The 19,117-nt window shown below is 39.1% G+C and overlaps 1 protein-coding gene across 1 annotated transcript in view; it reads left to right on the top strand.

Annotated features, from left to right (window-relative positions):
* Positions 1-19,117, top strand: part of clasp2 (cytoplasmic linker associated protein 2) — a 63,061-nt gene that overhangs the window by 31,217 nt on the left and 12,727 nt on the right. Inside the window, 21 exon segments of the mRNA XM_082185820.1 lie at positions 798-933; positions 1,022-1,092; positions 2,874-2,933; positions 3,030-3,107; positions 3,186-3,353; positions 3,445-3,482; positions 4,172-4,336; positions 5,108-5,128; positions 5,735-5,839; positions 6,740-6,766; positions 7,306-7,332; positions 8,866-9,033; positions 9,236-9,277; positions 9,995-10,102; positions 11,220-11,282; positions 11,800-11,906; positions 12,635-12,658; positions 12,795-13,042; positions 13,164-13,227; positions 14,562-14,618; positions 18,024-18,187. Coding sequence (XP_082041946.1) covers positions 798-933; positions 1,022-1,092; positions 2,874-2,933; positions 3,030-3,107; positions 3,186-3,353; positions 3,445-3,482; positions 4,172-4,336; positions 5,108-5,128; positions 5,735-5,839; positions 6,740-6,766; positions 7,306-7,332; positions 8,866-9,033; positions 9,236-9,277; positions 9,995-10,102; positions 11,220-11,282; positions 11,800-11,906; positions 12,635-12,658; positions 12,795-13,042; positions 13,164-13,227; positions 14,562-14,618; positions 18,024-18,187 — 1,941 coding nt within the window.

The raw sequence follows: 19,117 nt of genomic DNA, 5'->3' as shown, positions 1-19,117 counted from the left end.
TTAGCACGTTATTTATCTAAAAGAAACGCGTCCTATATGAGATTAATCAGGTATATTCAAAATAAACATAATATTACAAATTATATCTGCACAAAATGACGCAAATTCATGCACAAGTGAACTTGAACTAAGTCACGTGCCATTCATTCAGAACTACTCATGTTGTGGACGCGGTCTTCCTGGAGCAACGCGACACGGCAACTAAACCCAAATAATTCACAATGTTTTATTACAATATTGTTCTCTTTATAATGTTATGTGATATTACAGTCCCAATAGTCATTATTAGTTGTGCACTGCCGTTTGAGCTGCGCGCGCTGAAGCTGACGCTTTACTACAGAGTTCATTCTTAACCAAATGCATCCAATATGAGATCAATCAGATATAGATAGGCCTACAGAAAATAAACAGTATTACAACTTACATTTGCACAAAACAAAAGGCTGCGAATGCACACGCAAACTTATAGTCATGATGAAGGTGTAAAATGGTCCCAAACATAACTCCGGCGCGCTCGCTTTACATGTTTCGCGGTTGAGCAGCGCGCACACGCATGAAGACCTGCTTAATCGATGATCGATAAGTTGTATCGATTAAATGTATTATCGACAATTAATCGATCGTCGATTAATCGTTGACATCCCTACAGAAAACGCATGAAGTGGCCAGATGTAAACAACCCCATAGAGCAAAGCGATTCCTATTTGCAGTCTCTACTGGATCTTAATTTGTGGATTCTTGCTATTGTTTTGTGTTCATTGTAAAGAGCACCAATTTATTGTGTTATGTTTGTGCAGGCATCTTTCCACACTATTAGGGAATAAGTTTGATCATGGAGCAGAGGCCATCGTTCCGGTGCTCTTCAATCTCATCCCTAACTGTGCCAGAGTGATGGCCACATCCGGCACAGCAGCCATACGCATCATCATAGGGGTGAGAAACGGTGGCGTGCAGGAGTTCATTCTGTCTGTCTGACTGCACTGTGTCTGCATGTTTTGACTGTTTGTTTTTGTATTTTCAGCACACTCATGTCCCACGACTAATTCCTCTCATCGCTAGTAACTGCACGTCAAAGTCTGTGGCCGTCCGGAGGTGAGATGTTAAAACTGCTTCTACACACTATAGCTGAGCACTGCAGGAATATTAGATGACACTCTATTTTACGGTGTCCTTTTTACACGTCACATGTAGTTACTATAGTGATAACTAGGCTATAAAGTATGCATAATTATGTGCAACTAGCCCTATAGTAAGTACATGTAGTTAATTATTACTCAATACTTAAATATAGAATTACACTGTAACAAGGACACTTTAAAATAGTGTAACTGAATATTTATGTTTTCCACCTACAAGCTTATATCTATCTGTCTATCTGTCTGTCTATCTATCTATCTATCTGTCTGTCTGTCTGTCTGTCTGTCTGTCTGTCTGTCTATCTATCTATCTATCTATCTATCTATCTCTATCTATCTATCTATCTATCTATCTATCTATCTATCTATCTATCTATCTATCTATCTATCTATCTATCTATCTATCTATCTATCTATCTATCTATCTATCTATCTATCTGTCTGTCTGTCTGTCTGTCTGTCTGTCTGTCTGTCTGTCTGTCTGTCTGTCTGTCTGTCTGTCTGTCTGTCTGTCTGTCTGTCTGTCTGTCTATCTATCTGTCTGTCTATCTATCGGTCTATCTGTCTGTCTATCTATCTGTCTGTCTGTCTATCTGTCTGTCTATCTATCTGTCTGTCTATCTGTCTGTCTGTCTATCTGTCTATCTATGTTTGTCTGTCTGTCTGTCTATCTATCGGTCTATCTGTCTGTCTATCTATCTGTCTGTCTGTCTATCTGTCTGTCTATCTATCTGTCTGTCTATCTGTCTGTCTGTCTATCTGTCTATCTATGTTTGTCTGTCTGTCTATCTGTCTCTGTCTATCTGTCTCTGTCTATCTGTCGGTCTATCTGTCTGTCTATCTGTCTGTCTGTCTATCTGTCTGTCTATCTGTCTGTCTATCTGTCTGTCTATCTATCTGTCTGTCTGTCTATCTGTCTTGTCTATCTGTCTGTCTGTCTGTCTGTCTATCTATGTTTGTCTGTCTGTCTATCTGTCTCTGTCTATCTGTCTCTGTCTATCTGTCTCTGTCTATCTGTCTCTGTCTATCTGTCTCTGTCTATCTATCTGTCTATCTATCTGTCTGTCTATCTATTGGTCTATCTATCTATCCATCTATCTGTCTATCTATCTGTCTGTCTCTGTCTGTCTGTCTGTCTGTCTTATCTGTCTATCAGTCTATCTATCTTGTCTGTCTGTAAGAATTTAAAGTTGACTTGAAAGGTTTTTCCTCTAGAACGAGCGAGTTTGGACCAAACAAGTGTTAATGCAGACATTTAACAGTAAAACACATAATCTATAAAAAATAAAATAATCTTAAATGTTTTCCAGTGATTGTTTCTCACTACTCACTTAAATTATTTATCAATTTTTATTTTATTGTTTTAAATATTTGTTACTAAACATTGTAAAATATGTCCCCATACAGCATAAGTCCCTTGAGGGTGACGACAAACAAATTTTTAAACCAGTGTTCGGCTCAATTAATCGAAATGCCCAGTTTGAAAGAGCTGATTTGTGGAAATGAGTCTTCCCAACTCTTTTGCCAATTACCAGTCACCCTATTAAAAATAACTGTCTTAACATGTTTATACTTGCGAGTCAGGAATCTATACAGCTGGCACAATCTTTAAGAGAGTTTAATTTCTTCATGTATTTATTGTAACCGTTCAGTCTATTTCCCTGCCCTCTTGATCACTGACCCAGACCTGTGTGAGTTCATTACTGAGTTCTCTCTCTTCCTCTCTGTACGTGTCAGGCGCTGTTATGAGTTCTTGGATCTCCTGCTGCAGGAATGGCAGACTCACTCTCTGGAGAGGTACCGCCACAGCACAGGCTAAACTACAGTGCCTACTGGTGTTGAAAGGCCAGCACTGCACTACATAACCTCTCTTCTCTTTCGTCTGTGCCTCAGGCATGCGGCGGTGTTGGTGGAGAGCATTAAGAAGGGAATCAGAGACGCAGACTCGGAGGCTCGAGTGGAGGCCAGGAAGTGAGTGTCGTCCTCAAATTACTTCATGTGTTTTTCTGTTTCGTGTTGTGTTTTATTTCTGATGTTGCTCTCTCTCAGGGCATACTTAGGGTTGCAAGCTCATTTCCCTGGGGAGGCGGAGTCTCTGTATAACGCATTAGAACCGTCCTATCAGAAGACTCTTCAGCCGCATCTAAAGAGCTCGGGCAGCGTGGCGTCCCTCCCACAGTCGGATCGCTCGTCCTCCAGCTCGCAAGAAAGCCTTAAGTAAGAATATCTCACTCGGCTACAACTGACTGCTGCAATAAACAATCAAATTGAATAAGATCTCTGTATTTTTCCCTCTTTTCTTTTTCAGTCGGCCGCTGTCAAAGTGGTCAGCTGGTCCAGGCAGAGGTGAGATCTTTCGTGTGTGTGTGCATGTGTATTGGTAATTGACTCATGTCGTGTTCGAACTCCAAATCACTCAATATTTTGTTTAAAATGTATATAATGCATTAGGAATATTTTAGGGCCTAACAAATAGGCCAAACACATTTTTGCCTTGATCATGTAAAATGCTTTTTAAAACTACAAATATTCCATGTAGTCTAAACATTTCATGCATGATTATCAAAATTCTTATGGCGTGAGACTGCAGGATGTTAACTTTCACAAGTACCCATCTATATCACATTTTCATAGAAGTGTTGTTATTGTTAACCAAAACTATTAAAATAATTTTGTTCATTGAAATAAATCTGAAATAAGAAAATAATTGATCAATATTAGATGGAAACTTGAACTGAAATCTTAAACGAAAATTAGAAATGTTGCCTTTTGCAACTAACTGAAAATTAGTTTAATTTGAAGTACTAAAATTACTAAAAACTGAAATAAAAATAAATTAAAGTTAATAATTGAATATAACAAAAATACCTTAATAAACTTAACTAAAATTTAAATGAGAACTAGGCAATGGAAAAATTGTAATTATTAATAACAAAATATAAAAAATGTGTTTATTTTTTTTTATAATGACATGGCCTTCATTGTAAAAAATGTATATATATGTAGCATACACATTTGTTTGTTTGTTACCTTAGTGCCTGCGAGCTCAAAGTCGTCAGGATCTCCAGGCTCTCTGCAGCGTTCCCGCAGTGATGTGGATGTGAACGCAGCCGCCGGTGCTAAAGCCAGACACGGCGGACAGGCTGGAGGGGCCGGTCGAGTCACGGCAGGCCTGGTCCCCGGATCATACGCATCTCTCGGTAGGAGCCACATACGTGTTCATAAGGCACAGTTTTATCATCTCGTGAACAGAAGAGGTCACACGTGTGAATATGCAGATATATGCACGCTCTCTCACCACACGCAATAGAAACTGATGTGAAGAATTGTCTTAAAGTGTAACTTTGCAGATTTTCGAACCACTTTGTATAGTGACAATGTCCATGTACTCGTTTTCTGTGTTACCTGGACAGAGAAACTCAAATTTGTCAGCAAAAGACTTTTGACGGCTTCAGGGCTTTCTTGAAAACTACACACAGACAGTTTTCCACTGCGTTTGGCCTAAAACACTGTATTCGTGGTCATCCAGTTTGAAATGTTGACTAGAAACACTGAGATTCTCGGCATTCTCTCCATATTTACGATACGTTGCAGCTCCTTCGTGCTGGATCCTTCACTTTTTGAATTCTAGCTCCCTGGGAAAATACAAGTCAACCCCAATATTACAAAGTTTGCTAAGAAGTGTTTCCTACTAAAGCAAGGCGGTATTTGTCAAGCCTATCCAATAGAATCAGACTGGGAGTGGCCTCGGACTGCAAAATGCCCAGTGCATTATGGGTGTTGACATTTTCCTACCTATTTTCCTACCTATTTACCAAAAAGGAAAACAACGACCCTTCAATTCGTCAAGGTTACGTGTGTGTGTGTGTGTGTGTGTGTGTGGTTTTTGACGTGTGATTCTGTTGTGAGTGTGTTTGTGTTTTATGTTCTAACTGGTTTGCTGTGCTCCTCTCTCTCTTCTTTGGCTTAAGATGATGCCTCTGATAAAGATGGTAAGATCATCTGCCGTTTGCTCATCCCGTCTTCATCTTCTCCTTTTCTTAATTGCCCCCCTCCCCCTTTTCTATTGGCCTTCCTTCCTGCTCATGTAACTCATGCTTTCCTGCTGTTTGTCTTTGAATCGTTGATCAGGATTTTGGTGATTTATATGTGTTCTGATTTATATTAAATTATGCTAGGAGGAAAGTTGTTTGCTTTTTGTTGTAGTTATTCCAATGCTTTGTAGGTGTAATAGGGAACCCGATCCTCTCACGCGTAGTGGGCGGAGCTTGTTGTGTGTGATGTAGTGCTGCTGCTGTCTGCTGGTGGCGTGTGGTATTGCAAGAAAATGAGTGATCTGCCTTTCAGCTTGTGGTTGTGCCAAGTTGAATTGCTTCATTAAAAATCTCCCATACTGATCCGACACTCTCCTCTTATTCTGTCCATTCTGTCCCATCTTCTGTCCTTTAACGCAATCATTAATACGTTCCCTCAATCACAGGACTGGCCAGTGGGTGGTTGTGGTGGGCCAGCGAAACACTGGAAATCTCTTTGACTTATTCATTTGATGGTGTGTTATGATTGGCCTGATGACTTACAGCATTTCTGTTGCTATCCAGGGCGACTACGGACTAAGCAGACTTTATCCACGGCATCTAGCATGGGCAGCAGTCAGGTCGACTCAAGAGGGCGGACCAAATCAAAAATAACATCTCAGTCACAACGTAAGTACCTGCAATGTTCATACAATATTCATACACATTCTACGTCTGCAGTGAACGAGCACAAATATTCTAGATGAACATTATTATGTGTTGTCATTTTGCTAACACACCTGACCTCACCATAAACACATCGTATCAATGTAACAAAACTAGTCAGTAAATATATGTTGATGCAAAATATTTGCAAATCTCCCAAAAATGATCCATACACTTTATACTTAGTCATTCCTATTATAAAGTATGTTTTAAACACTTTGAACACGAGCATTGAAGTTACAATTTAAGGTGGTATTTCTGTGAAAGCGTATACCAGAATTGAACCTACACTTTGGCTATTTAAATAAAATATTAATTATGTATATGCACAATGTTACGTGTATTTTTGATATTTAAGAAGTACTATGAAAATATAATATTGCTCATCAAGGCTGCATTTATTTGGTCAAAAATACAGTATAAAAACAGTAATGTAATTACAATTTTACAACTGTTTACATTTTTAAATATATTTAATTAAATTATTTGTTATTATCAATGCTGAAAACAGTTTCAGTTTCTAACTTAGTTCTTTTTTTTTTTTTATAGAAAGTTCAAAAGAACAGCATTTATTTGAAAATCTTTTGTAATGTTATAAATATATTTGTTGCGTCTGATCAATTTAATGCATCCTTGTTGAATAAAACTAGTATTTTAAAAAAATGACCCAGTGCTTGTGCTTATTTTATGCACAACACAAGCATGCGGTGAAACGTGACTGTAAACAGTCTTCCCTCATACCACGTGCTGGAAAACACATTGTCATCTGCATGCCAGTGTGTGTGTGTGTGTGAGAGATTATCAGGAGTCATCCTGATCTAAGGATGTAACCCACAGCTCCTCCAACTGTTTCTGTGCCTCTAGGTTCCGACGATTCTGATTGCACGCCAGGTACCCTCGTCTGACATGTGGGCGAGTGTGTTTAGTTCATGCAAACGTGTGTGTGAGCGAGCAAACGTTTGTATGTCTTGAGTGGCCTGCATGCTGTGTGGTCTCCACTTGGGTGTATAATGGTATCAGTCCATTTCTGCCTGCAGGCGTGTAGAAACACAAACTCACACACCACGGTTTAGCAGTGTATGTTGGGCAGCCTGAGCTGCTTTAACATGTTAAGAGTGTTGATGGAACTAAAGCAGTGGCAAACACAACCATGATGTTTTTCATCTTTTGTGTGCCTTCATGGTGATGTTGTGGAGTAACGTCAGTTGTAGGGCTTCTTGAATCTATGTGCGCGACTCATACTGATGTTTTCATTTGCAGGCTTATGGTTTTTATTCATTTGTACGATGTGTGTGTCAAAAACAACACATTGACAGCATGTTTTTACCCCATAATGCATTTGTATTCGTTTAATATGCTGTTCCTCCTCCCACCCAATGGGTCTCTTGGACCCGTTCCCGCTCCCTAATCCTTTCCCCTCATTGGCTCAGGATCACAGTCTGCTACCCCTGTTGGTGGTAAGATTTTCAACATATTTCACCTGTCAGTTATTCACTTAGTCCAGTCACTCCCATCCTGTGGGCCTCCACCCTCTAGTCTTACATCTTCCCTTCTCCTGATTCACGGAAAAACATGGTTTTGCCATCAGCACCCACTCTCTTCACTGCATGGAGGGTGTGTTGCTTGGTTCACATTGGATGGTGTTTGTTTTTTTTCCTCTCTTCAAACCTGTGAAAATCTTGAACCTTATATAAGGCTGGGCGGTATGACGGTATATGCCCTTGGTTGACACCGATTCTGCTTTTGCTGGGAATCTGCTACTCTGATTCCTCTATATCTGTGGTGTGATTTTATTTTTCTAAAAGAATCCACAAAATTGCAGAAAACTTCAAAGTGGTGGCTTTGTTTTAACTCAATTTTTGTACAGTACTGGTTCTTTCATCTGTCATGAATCATCTGAAAACATATTTTTCTTGAATTTCCAGCAAAAATAACTAATGTCTGATTTATACCATTAACATGATATAAGAATTTGGTCATATCGCCCACCCCAGCTTTACACGTCACTGTGTGGGGAAATTTAAAGACTTGGTAATTGGTGTGTCAAAGTGCAGCGTGAGCATGTTCATTTGTGTTTGTGTAGTCTCTGTAGTCATAGAAACATTTTCACTTGTTTCACTTGGTGTAAACCTCATTCTTCCCTTTTGGTCTTGACACAATCGGAATCACAGCACTAGCACTTTTATGTCAGACTGTCATCTGTATATGTGATTATTGTAGTGTGAATTATTGCTGTGTGGATAAACCGTAAAAATATAGCATAGCTATGAGTTGTTGATGTTTGGTTTTGGTGGACAATGATGTAATTGTGCTATTTATTATAAACAGGGCTTGACATTCACTTTTTTGCTCACCAGCCACTGTGGCTTGTGGTTTACCAAAGTTACTAGCCACTCAGCATTTTCACTGGCCACAATTTTTACATCGAAACCATAGGGAAAAACTGCCATATAGATATTTTTTATATTATCTCATAATTTGGCAGCTGGAATATTAGGCTGCTGTCACTTTAAGACCTGACGCACTTTGGGTCACAAAATCTGCGGGAATGAATAAAATTATGCTCAATATCCCACACCGAAAAATTCAAGCACTGTAACACCAACAATATTCATCCGGAGCAAATGAAACCAGTGAGTAAAGGGTTAGTATGCGTGTCAACTCACTGTCGGAGTATTTGTATTGTGTATCCTGCAGAAGAGTTTCAGATATTTCATTATCAATATGTATCGAAAAATCTAAATTTTGGCAACACTAGATTGCATGTAGTTTATTATTTCAGATGCCTTTTTAAATTGAAAAATTAACATTTATATAAATTTCAACCCGCCAAAGTTGCTAGTAGGAGTGACTGTTACACGCCACTGCTAAATACCAAGACTGGTTTTAATGTCAAGCCCTGATTATATATATAAAGCTGTTTGTGTATGCATTTAGTGGTCTGTCAGTCTCACAGTTCTTTTGTCTTGTCATTTTCTATATATTTCCAGCGGGTTCTCGCTCGGGTTCCCCAGGCCGGGTTTTGACCAGTACAGCTCTGAGCACGCTCAGTACGGGAGCTCAGCGTGTGAGTGCCGCTCCAGGCTCCCACCGTCGCAGCAGGATCCCACGCAGTCAAGGCTGCAGTCGAGACTCCAGCCCCACACGCCTGTCTGTTGGTAAGCACTCGTTGCTGTCTGTGACCGTGAAAACCTCTTTTGTCTGATGAATAAAATACCTTCTTTATCAGTGAGTGTCCATTGAATCTTTTAGCACATAAGATCAAAAAGTGTTGCAATTGGCCCCAAGACTTCTGTAGGCCTTCACGTAAAGGGGTGATAGTGTTCTTACCAAAACTGAAATGTTTTCTTTCAATCAAAGCTCCTTCAAACATCAGCCACATCTACAATGGATCAAAAGGAGGTATGACTTTTTTTTTTTTTTTTTGCCTTGGCCTCTGCCAGCCATCCCATAATGGTAATCCATCTGCCTGCCTAAGCTGGGGCTGTCATCCTAATGGTGTTTCATGCTGGAGGTTGTGCTGTTTTGCGCGTAACACACTGCTTTGGGAAAGCAGAACATGCCGTCTCATTAACCTGCTGGGTCTTCCCTTGTCTGCTGTGATGTTAAACCCAACAGTTTGATGCTGATCTTTGCAAAATGAATGTGTGAAGTCCATCTCATGAATGCAGATGAACGTTGAACATTGGTTAAGAGACAGGATATAAAAGCAAACATCCAGACCTGCCACCTCCCATTTAATAACATTCACCCTTTAATTCCTAACCCTTTAACTGTTCGTCCTGTCAGTGAATGTCTGCTCATTTCTAATCTATTCCTTTAACTTGGAATTTGTGCATGGACTCTAAAAATTAGTACAAAAGTTAATTTTTTGTTGTCTTCCTGCCTTTTTTATGCGAGGTTCCTCAGGGCTCTGTATTGGGACCCCTTTTTTTTTCCAAAAAATTCAAACTCCATTGTCATTTCAGTGCTTAACAATACTCCCATGTAATTGTTACGGCTATTCCTTCTATATTTCTCCTGCTTTGTCTGTCTGTTATACCCTCCAATGTCTCTGTTCTTCTTTATCTTTTTTTCTCTCTGCTCTTTTCTTTGTGTCTTCTCTTGGGGGTGGGTCAGCGAGGGGTAGTCGTATACCACGGCCTAGCGTGAGTCAGGGCTGCAGTCGTGAGGCCAGTCGAGAGAGCAGCAGAGACACCAGCCCTGTGCGCTCCTTCACGCCGCTCGGTGAGTAACCACGGCAACCATTTCATCTACCAGGACCAATCAGCTTCAACACAGCAGGGGCATAAAAAAATGATGTTGAAAAATGAAAAGCGATATGCCCTCCTTTGCTTCATTTGAAACTGGAAGTCAAGCTTTTGCACATTTTGCTCTTTGCTGGACTCAGTTTGCTTCAAAATTGCCAAACACAAATGTTTGTGCTGCACTGCTGGCGCACATTGTATTAAGAATATGTTTGGGGTTAAAAATCCCTCACATGGTTCAGCCTGGTCAGGAAGCATTTTTCTCCTGGCCTTGTTTTTTTTTACCTCATCTTACATGGTGAACATTACTGATGGATGCTGACACAAGCTTTGTCTGAGATGGTCCGTAAATACAGCACACCAGAGAAAAATTAGGAACAAAGATCAGACAGGAATTATTAGGAATAACCCTAATAGTCAATGCAATTACAGTTTAGTTTATATTTTTTTTAATGTACATTCCTCATAAGTACCTACCATACTTTGGTTTTATCTCTTGTTGAATGTCCCGTTTTGCACAAAAAATGTCATGTGAGAAAGAAAAATAGTTTGTGAATGACACTTACGTATGTATAAATCACTAAGTTTGATAGTTAACATAAATATGTGCAAGCTTTCTGACAAATAGCCGTAGTCCTCGGTGTACCAAAAATGCATAATTATACTTTATGCATACTTCAACTTCACAAATGATGTCTTTTATGATTGTTTGTTTTTGTTTAAGAATCAACATTTTCAATGCACATTTATTTTGAGTGGCACAAGTTTCAAAGTGGAATAAAGATAAGAACATTTAAGATAGAGACTGTCTGCTTCCAGCAATATTTTTGATGTTAGGTATGACACATTTAAAACTTATTTTACCTTACCTGATGAAAGTGTGAACATATTCTTGCTGTAATGCAGAACTGGACCAATATCCTTCAGCACTGACACTTGAAGTGTGTGAAATTGTGTGTCACAGCAGGGCATGTGTGTGTTTGGTGATGGGACGTTCTCACTTTACTGCTAATTGGGAGTTTCTCTGGTGAGCTCTAACACTGGCCTGGTTATTTACGCGTGTGTGCTTGTTTTGCATTCTTGTGTGTGTGTTGCAGCATCCCGGCATTATTCGCGCTCAACTGGTGCTCTTCATGCCCCAGATGCCTTCGGGGCAGCAGGTGAACTTTCACCTCAGCGGCACAGGACTCTTTTCAAACACTTTTTTTTTTTTTTTTACGTCATTGTCACTTTTTGAATTTTAGTTTTTCATCTCATCCTTCTGCTTCTTTCAGTTTAGCCTCCATCGGACCTGCATGCTTTAAGTTTAGTTTTAGCCATAACAACCGTTCCAACCATTACCTCGATAACAACCGCATTCAAGTAGATTCACGTGGAAAACCTTTCAGTGTCACTTATGATTTTTCCTGAATTTAACCCAAGTTTTTTTTCTATGTGTCCTTGTTTTTTGTTGTGGTTGTTGTTGTTATTTGGGCATTTGTGGTTCTTTTTCATAAATGTTTTATATTGTGATAATTTTGGTTCTCTAGTCTCAGTGTCTTTATTGTTGGTGCATTATTTTAACTGATTGCCCAGTATCGATAAGATCACTGCATGCATTTTTTTGTTTGTTTGTTTTTGTAGGTGTTTTCTTTGTATTTGTGGATGTGTGTGTAAAATGTGTGATGTGTGTTGTAGGTTCTGGGTTGGGTATGTCTCAGTCCAGTCGTCTGTCATCTTCAGTTAGTGCCATGAGAGTGCTGAACACCGGATCAGACGTGGAAGAAGCCCTGGCAGATGCGCTGGTAAATATATTATACATAGTCACACACAGGAACTCTGCTTACACCCCACTCACATATAAGTTCACATTATGTACCCAGAATCTCATGTTTAGCCATTTAAAGAAAGATAAATCTTTGTTTTGTTTATATATATCATTCAAAAGTTTGAGGTGAGTTAAGATGTTTGTTTTAAAAGAATTTACATTAAGCAATAATGTGTTAAATTGAGTTCATTTTCTGTTAATCAGAGAATCCTGAAAAAAGGTTTCTAAAATAATATAAAGCAGCACAACAGTTTTTAACGTTGATCATAATAAGAAATGTTTCCGGACCACCAATTCGGCATATTATATAATCATTTATAAATGAAGGATCATGTGACACTGAAGAATTAATTTTTTTCACAATAATATTTCACAATAGTGCTGTTTTTACTATATTTTTGATCAAATAAATGCAGCCTTGGTGAGCATAAGAGACATCATTAAATATGGAAAAAAAAAAAACATTACTGACCCCAAACTTTTGAATGGTAATGTATGTGCTGTATATACATGCTCTTGTGTAGGGATGTCAAATGTACTGATCCATACCATTATTTTTTACTATAAATCAAACTTATGCTAAGAACTGTACTCACAAAATTAACATAAGATTCACATAACCATTGTATCATGCACTTAAATGTCTGTCTTTAACTTGTCTATCATGCTTTAACTCTAACCTTTTGGCTTTATCAATGCTGCCAGCTTTTAGGAGATATGCGGGGCAAGGTTAGTCCGTCTGGCTTTCTGTCTGTCTCTCTGCATTAAAGCTGATGTTAAACTTACATTTTCAGTCTTTCCTTCAAGTTGTCTTGTTAATTCATGCCTAAAATGATCATATGGATTTCATTTTATGTTTCCTAAGCAGAAGAAACCAGCTCGGCGGCGGTATGACACCTATGGGATGTACTCGGATGATGATGCAAATAGCGACGCCTCCAGCGCGTGTTCAGAGCGTTCGTACAGCTCCCGAAACGGCAGTATTCCTACGTATATGCGGCAGACTGAGGACGTGGCCGAAGTGCTCAATCGCTGTGCCTCTGCCAACTGGTCCGAGAGAAAAGAGGGGCTGATGGGATTGCAGGCGTTGCTGAAAAACCAGCGAACTCTCAGGTAACACATTCTCATATTCCTAAAGTTTTGCTAAATTGGCTGATTTTTGTTTCATATGTAAATAAACTCTCTCATGTTCAACGCAAGTTTGTGTTTAACTTGTTCTTTCTATCCGTTTCAGCCGTGTTGAGCTGAAGAGGTTGTGTGAAATTTTCACCAGGATGTTTGCAGACCCACACAGCAAGGTACCTTCGCATGCCACTTACATTCACACACACAAGCACACACTCCTGCGGACATAAACCAGCATGAACTCTTGCATCACACAAAACTGCTTGACTGTATCGGATTCTGCCTCACCCACAGCCCATATTCTCGCCACAGACTCACAGACCCACACTCTCGGGCATGTGCAGTGTACACTAACTCTCGGGTTGAGGACCGTAGCTAATCGCATGGTTTGGTTTGAGTGGATTTCTGATTTCAGAAAAATTAGAAGCTCGTCTTTTTTCAACCACTGCAACGCCAGCCCAAACTTCCTCCGTAGCTCTTCTCTCTTTCATGCTTGCACTCACGCACACTCACCCACGGGACTGTCACAATTCCAAAAAAATTTGTCTTAAAAATATAATGCAAATCGTTCGACTTTAGGAAAGACATGAGAAAATCACATATGAAAGTTCAATATAGCATTTTTTCAATATAGATAGATTTGTAGATTTGACGTTTAAAGCTGCAGTCCACATTTTTTTCCTCTTTGTCGCCCTCTCTGTTCGAAATCTGCAATTGCAGTTATTCGCGGAATTATCAACTTTACGTGTGTTGTGCCTCGGCATGGCACAGCGCGGATGAATCCAATGTTTTGCATTTTACAGCGGGTGAATCTCCAGTTGTCACTGGTGATTGTCGTTTGAACCTTTCTGGATCCGCCATCAAATTGATCATTTTAATTATATCAAGTGCTGTGAGAAAAGGCTATAAATCTCCACCTCCAACATCCTCACACTCATAGCCTACTAGCCGAGACTCTTCTTTATGTGGACAGATGTGACGTAATGACGCAAAGACATGCTAAAATTTCCCGCAGAAATCCACCAGTACCACTGGAGTTAAAAACATTATTACAAGCTTACCGTTTTGAATCGAGCTACGGCAAGCAGAGAGTGTTGAACACTGGCTGGTTATGTACTTGCTCAAAAAACTATTTTGGATCATTTTTAACCCAAAAAAGCTACGGACTGCAGCTTTAAGTTAGCGTAAGGTAAAAAAATAAATATTTAAATGTTCATAATTCCGTCTTTAAAATAAATATAAATAAATTAAATAAATAAAGTGGATAGTCTAATTTGCAGAACACCACCTTCAAACGCATCAGGAAAGGTACAGTATTCCTACAACGCTGACAGCCCAGTCCCACACGCACACAGACTAACCCGCGTTTGAGGTGTGTCTCTTTCTCTCGCTTATAACGATTTCCTGGAACCTCTTCTGGCATTCTCTCTCTTGTCGGGTAGCCCGTAGCTCCGCCCCATATATCTGATTACAGGGCTCATGGCCCGCCCCTCTCTCTGATTTGCAGCGTGACCCCAGAGGCTTCGGCACGGCAGAATCCGGTATCAGTTCTGCCTCTTTTAAGGTACAAAAGTCCATTCTGTCTCTCTCTCTCTCTCCTGTCCAACATGATTATATTCTACAGCCTCCAGAGCTGTTCTTCAAGGGTCTGGAAAACCCTGGATCCTTTTGTGTGGATGTATAAATGACAAAACATGCTTATTTATTTATTTTACCTTTTTCCCCAGATTATATTGTTCATTTATGGTCATGATTTAATGGGGTGCATTATTTGTCTTTATCAATCTTTTTTTTTATTTTTTTATTTTTTTATTTCCATAGTACGGTACAATAACATGTTTAAATTTTAAAATCAAATAATTTTATCATTTTAAAGAAAGGTGCACTATGTAACTTTTGGCCCTCTAGCAAAATAAAACTGCATGCATTTTGCATAAGAACATTGTTTTGGTTTTGCTTCGGCTGTGCGGATGAATATGGTTATCCTACTGTTCATAAAACATTCACTACTAGACTCAAGAGATATAACCAGTTTAGATGGAAAGGATGTCAAGCTGACTAGCTGAAGATGTAGCTTTACCCATTATTAGACTTGATACTTTCTTGAAAATAAATGCCAGCACAGCGCTACAACAACCATAATGAAATCAGCCTTCACAATAAATAATGCTTTACACTGAACTCTGTAATGGCGCTTTTACACTGCATGGTACGGCTCACTTTTGGGGGTTTTCCACTGTGTACAGAACCTGGTACTTTTTTTAGTACCACCTCGGTTGAGGTTCCGAATGAGCCGTACCGATACTGGAATGTGATGTGTAAATAGTGCAGATCACTGATTGGTCACTAACAGCATCATTGGATTTGCATCACGAGACGCCAAACCCGCTATATTTAAATAGTCAGCAACAGCCACCGAAGTATCATTTGTTTGCATTACTTTTTTAAACAACTTTCTTTTACGATGATGTCATGGCAATAGAGGCGAGGCAACTATAATGATCAGTCTATAATCCCACCCTCTTTGAAGCGGTTCTAAACTGCTGTGAAAAAGCAAACCGAGCCAAAGTTAGGCGAGCCAAGCCGAGTCGTACGACTCTAAACATACTTCATAGTCATACATACGTCATACATACTTTAAAGACATACATATTGCAACTTATCTGTTCAATAAAATCCCTTACTCACCTGTCGAGTAATAAACCGTTTACTTTTACATCTCCTTTTACAGCATCTCCTTTCAAATCCCTCAGTTCTCACTATCTACAAAAAGCCAAGCCAATGTTGATTCAGGTTTTATTACGAGCTCGGTCTCGTTCTCTTTTCGCCAACAGACTCTCCTCTGTGCGGCGTTTGTTCAAAACGGGTACACACACACTCACTCACTCACTCACTCACTCACTCACTCACTCACTCACTCACTCACTCACTCACTCACTCACTCACTCACTCACTCACTCACTCACTCACTCACTCACCACACTCAACTAACCTCTGCTGCTCCCACACCAGACACACACACATACAGACACACTCAACTATCCTCTGCTGTTCCCACACCAGGCACACACACACACTCAACTAACCTCTGCTGCTCCCACACCAGATGCACACACACACTCAACTAACCTCTGCTGCTCCCACACCAGACACACACACACACACACACACACACACACACACACTCAATTAACCTCTGCCGCTCCCACACCAGACACGCGTCAAAGTAGCCGGAGCCACTTTTCTCAAATGACGGATCTGACGAGACACACATGGGCGAGTGACAGAAGCAATTTACTGTGAAAACCATCCAGTCTAGTCTAAAATATAAACGCTTATAACATGCGAATATAACATAGTGAATCGGAGCAAGACAAAAACACTTTTTGGAAGAAGGATTGATGATGTGTGACAAAAGTTACATAGTGGACCTTTGAATCAAAGATTTTTTAATTTCATGTTGTTCCAAAAATGGTCTCACAGTTGCGGAAATTCACCAGTGTGTTTGTTTCTTTTCATGCCTTTCCCTGTGGTGGAACTGTAGAGAGTAAGTTTGGTTAACTTTTGTGCACATTTTTTTATTTTTCCCATTTTTATTTCACTGCTTGTTTGTTTTAGTGCCGTGTCTATATCCAGAAACTGTGAGATGCTGCTCTAATAAATAGCTGGAAAACATTTATTCAGTTTTTGGCTGTGTTTTTGGGACTGAGCACTAACAGGGCAATCGACTTTACTAATATACTAATCAGTAACCAAAAATAGGATGGTGAATATGTGATGTCAAAGATGTTGTTGATCCTGCTATTAATCTGTGGCTTTGCTGTTAACTAATCAAGTACATCTAAAAAGTGTCTATTATAAACATCAATATCTCATCAGTAATCTGTATGTTTGATGTTTCAGAATGTATTTATGTTTTTAAAGAGACAAATCTTCTGATTTTCTTCCCCAAAGTAGGTAAATAACCAAGTAGTGCCTTTTATCATCTAAAGAAACTGGTGGTTAAATCATTATGTGCAATTTAAAATCATTTGATTCTCTTCCACGTAGAGAATTCTCAAATATTCCAAAGCTATCAGTGGATTTTTGTTAACATGCAGTTTCCCCAAATTTCTGTATTTTATATTACTTCCCTGTATCACTATTGATATGTAGAGACTATTAGAGCTGCACAATTAATCGTTAAAAGATCATAATCTCGATTCAGAGAATAACATTCAAATAACAATGATTTGACAACGATGTCTATTAAACCTTTGACAAGTACGATCACAGCGAACATTTAAATCTGAATGTTCAATCAAAATAGAGTAAATAATTTTGAAAGTAACTTGACGTTTCAAATAAAGATAGTCAAATACATCGTTACACCAGTAGGTGGCGACATCTGACCTTAAAAAAATGTATTTGTCATTGAGTTATTCAGTATTTAAATTTTATATTATTTAAATAGTCTTATGCAATTAACATTTTGTCACAACCTCTAGTAAATTATTTTGTTTAGTTGTCTGTTCTGAATCATGGGAGAATTGTCATCTTTATTTATTTATATATATTTTTATTCTATTTATCCAGAATCGTGCAGCTGTAGAGACCATCATGATAATGCACAATTTGTGCCGTTTCCATTTGCCTTTACACAAAAAGTGGGTCTTTTAGTTACTTTACGCTTTGCTATTCATTTGGAGATAATTTTTTACGTTTTTGGAATTTTTTATTTTGCTTATCACAGTTTCAGATGAAGGTGGAACATGACATTGGCACTGTTTATATATTTTCCTACTTGGGGATAAAAATCATTGCAACATTAATATTTGCCATAACTATCTCTAACAAATGAACAATGACAAGATGAATGCATGAATCAAAACTGATTACTTTTGTACGTGGTCATGCGTTTTTTTTGTTCATTTATTGATTTGACTTTTGTTGTGATCTGATGTTTATTTTGCTGATGGTGTTTGCACAGGTGTTCAGCATGTTTCTGGAGACGCTTGTGGACTTCATTGTGGTTCATAAGGAGGATCTGCAGGACTGGCTGTTTGTGCTGCTCACACAACTGCTGAAGAAAATGGGAGCGGACCTGCTCGGCTCAGTACAAGCCAAAGTACAGAGAGCCCTAGACGTCACAAGGTGTGTTGCATGGAAAAATCGGAAGCTCTAACACTTTTATTTATATAGTCCACTTTAGACATTCTACTAACTATAAGTAACTGCAACTACATGTCATCTAGCTCTCAGAGTATTAGTAGACTGTCTGCTTAATGACTGCTAACACTTTATTTTGATGCTCCCCAACAGACATTACACTGACTAGAAGAAACTTTCCAACTGCATGCCAACTTTTTCTACTAACCCTAACCTTACAGTCTACTTAAAGGGATACTCCACTTTTTTTGGAAATAGGCTCATTTTACAACTCCCCCAGAGTTAAACAGTTGAGTCTTACCGTTTTCGAATCCATTCAGTCGATCGCCTGAAAATAGTCGACCCTATAGTCTACTGAGCTGGGGACTATTTTCAGGCGCCGCGTCATATTACGCCTGCTGGACTCATGGTACGGCAGCAAAGTTTCTTGATTATTACGCAGGAATGAGAGTATAGTTCCTAGCCATATCAGCCTAGAAAATCGCAACTTTTCATTTTCCGTCGGTCTTAGTACACGATGTCACTACAGAAGAGTCAAGTTTTAAATAGGAAAAATATCGAAACTCTTTGGTCATTTTTTTTTTTTAGAGAGATGCTAATGGTCCTGTCCGATTCAATGATCTATGCTAAGCTATGCTAAAAGTGCTACCGCCAGACCTGGAGATCGGCTGAATGGATTCGAAAACGGTAAGACTCAACTCTATAACTCTGGGGGAGTTGTAAAATGAGCCTATTTCCAAAAAAAGTGGAGTATCCCTTTAAACACTAATGACTGGTAGTTGACATGTACATTGCAGAGTAATGTCTAAAGTGGACTATTGAAATAATGTGTAATGGCCCTTGCAAACTGAGTCCGAAATTCGCATCTGAAATTTTCGCACGTTAAAAAATAAATACCTCACGTTATGTCGATCA

Source organism: Leuciscus leuciscus (genome assembly GCF_965113295.1).
Source record: "Leuciscus leuciscus genome assembly, chromosome: 12".
NCBI classification, from domain to species: domain Eukaryota; kingdom Metazoa; phylum Chordata; class Actinopteri; order Cypriniformes; family Leuciscidae; genus Leuciscus; species Leuciscus leuciscus.
Note: the sequence above shows the minus strand (reverse complement) of the source record. Positions and strands in the feature narration are given on the sequence as shown.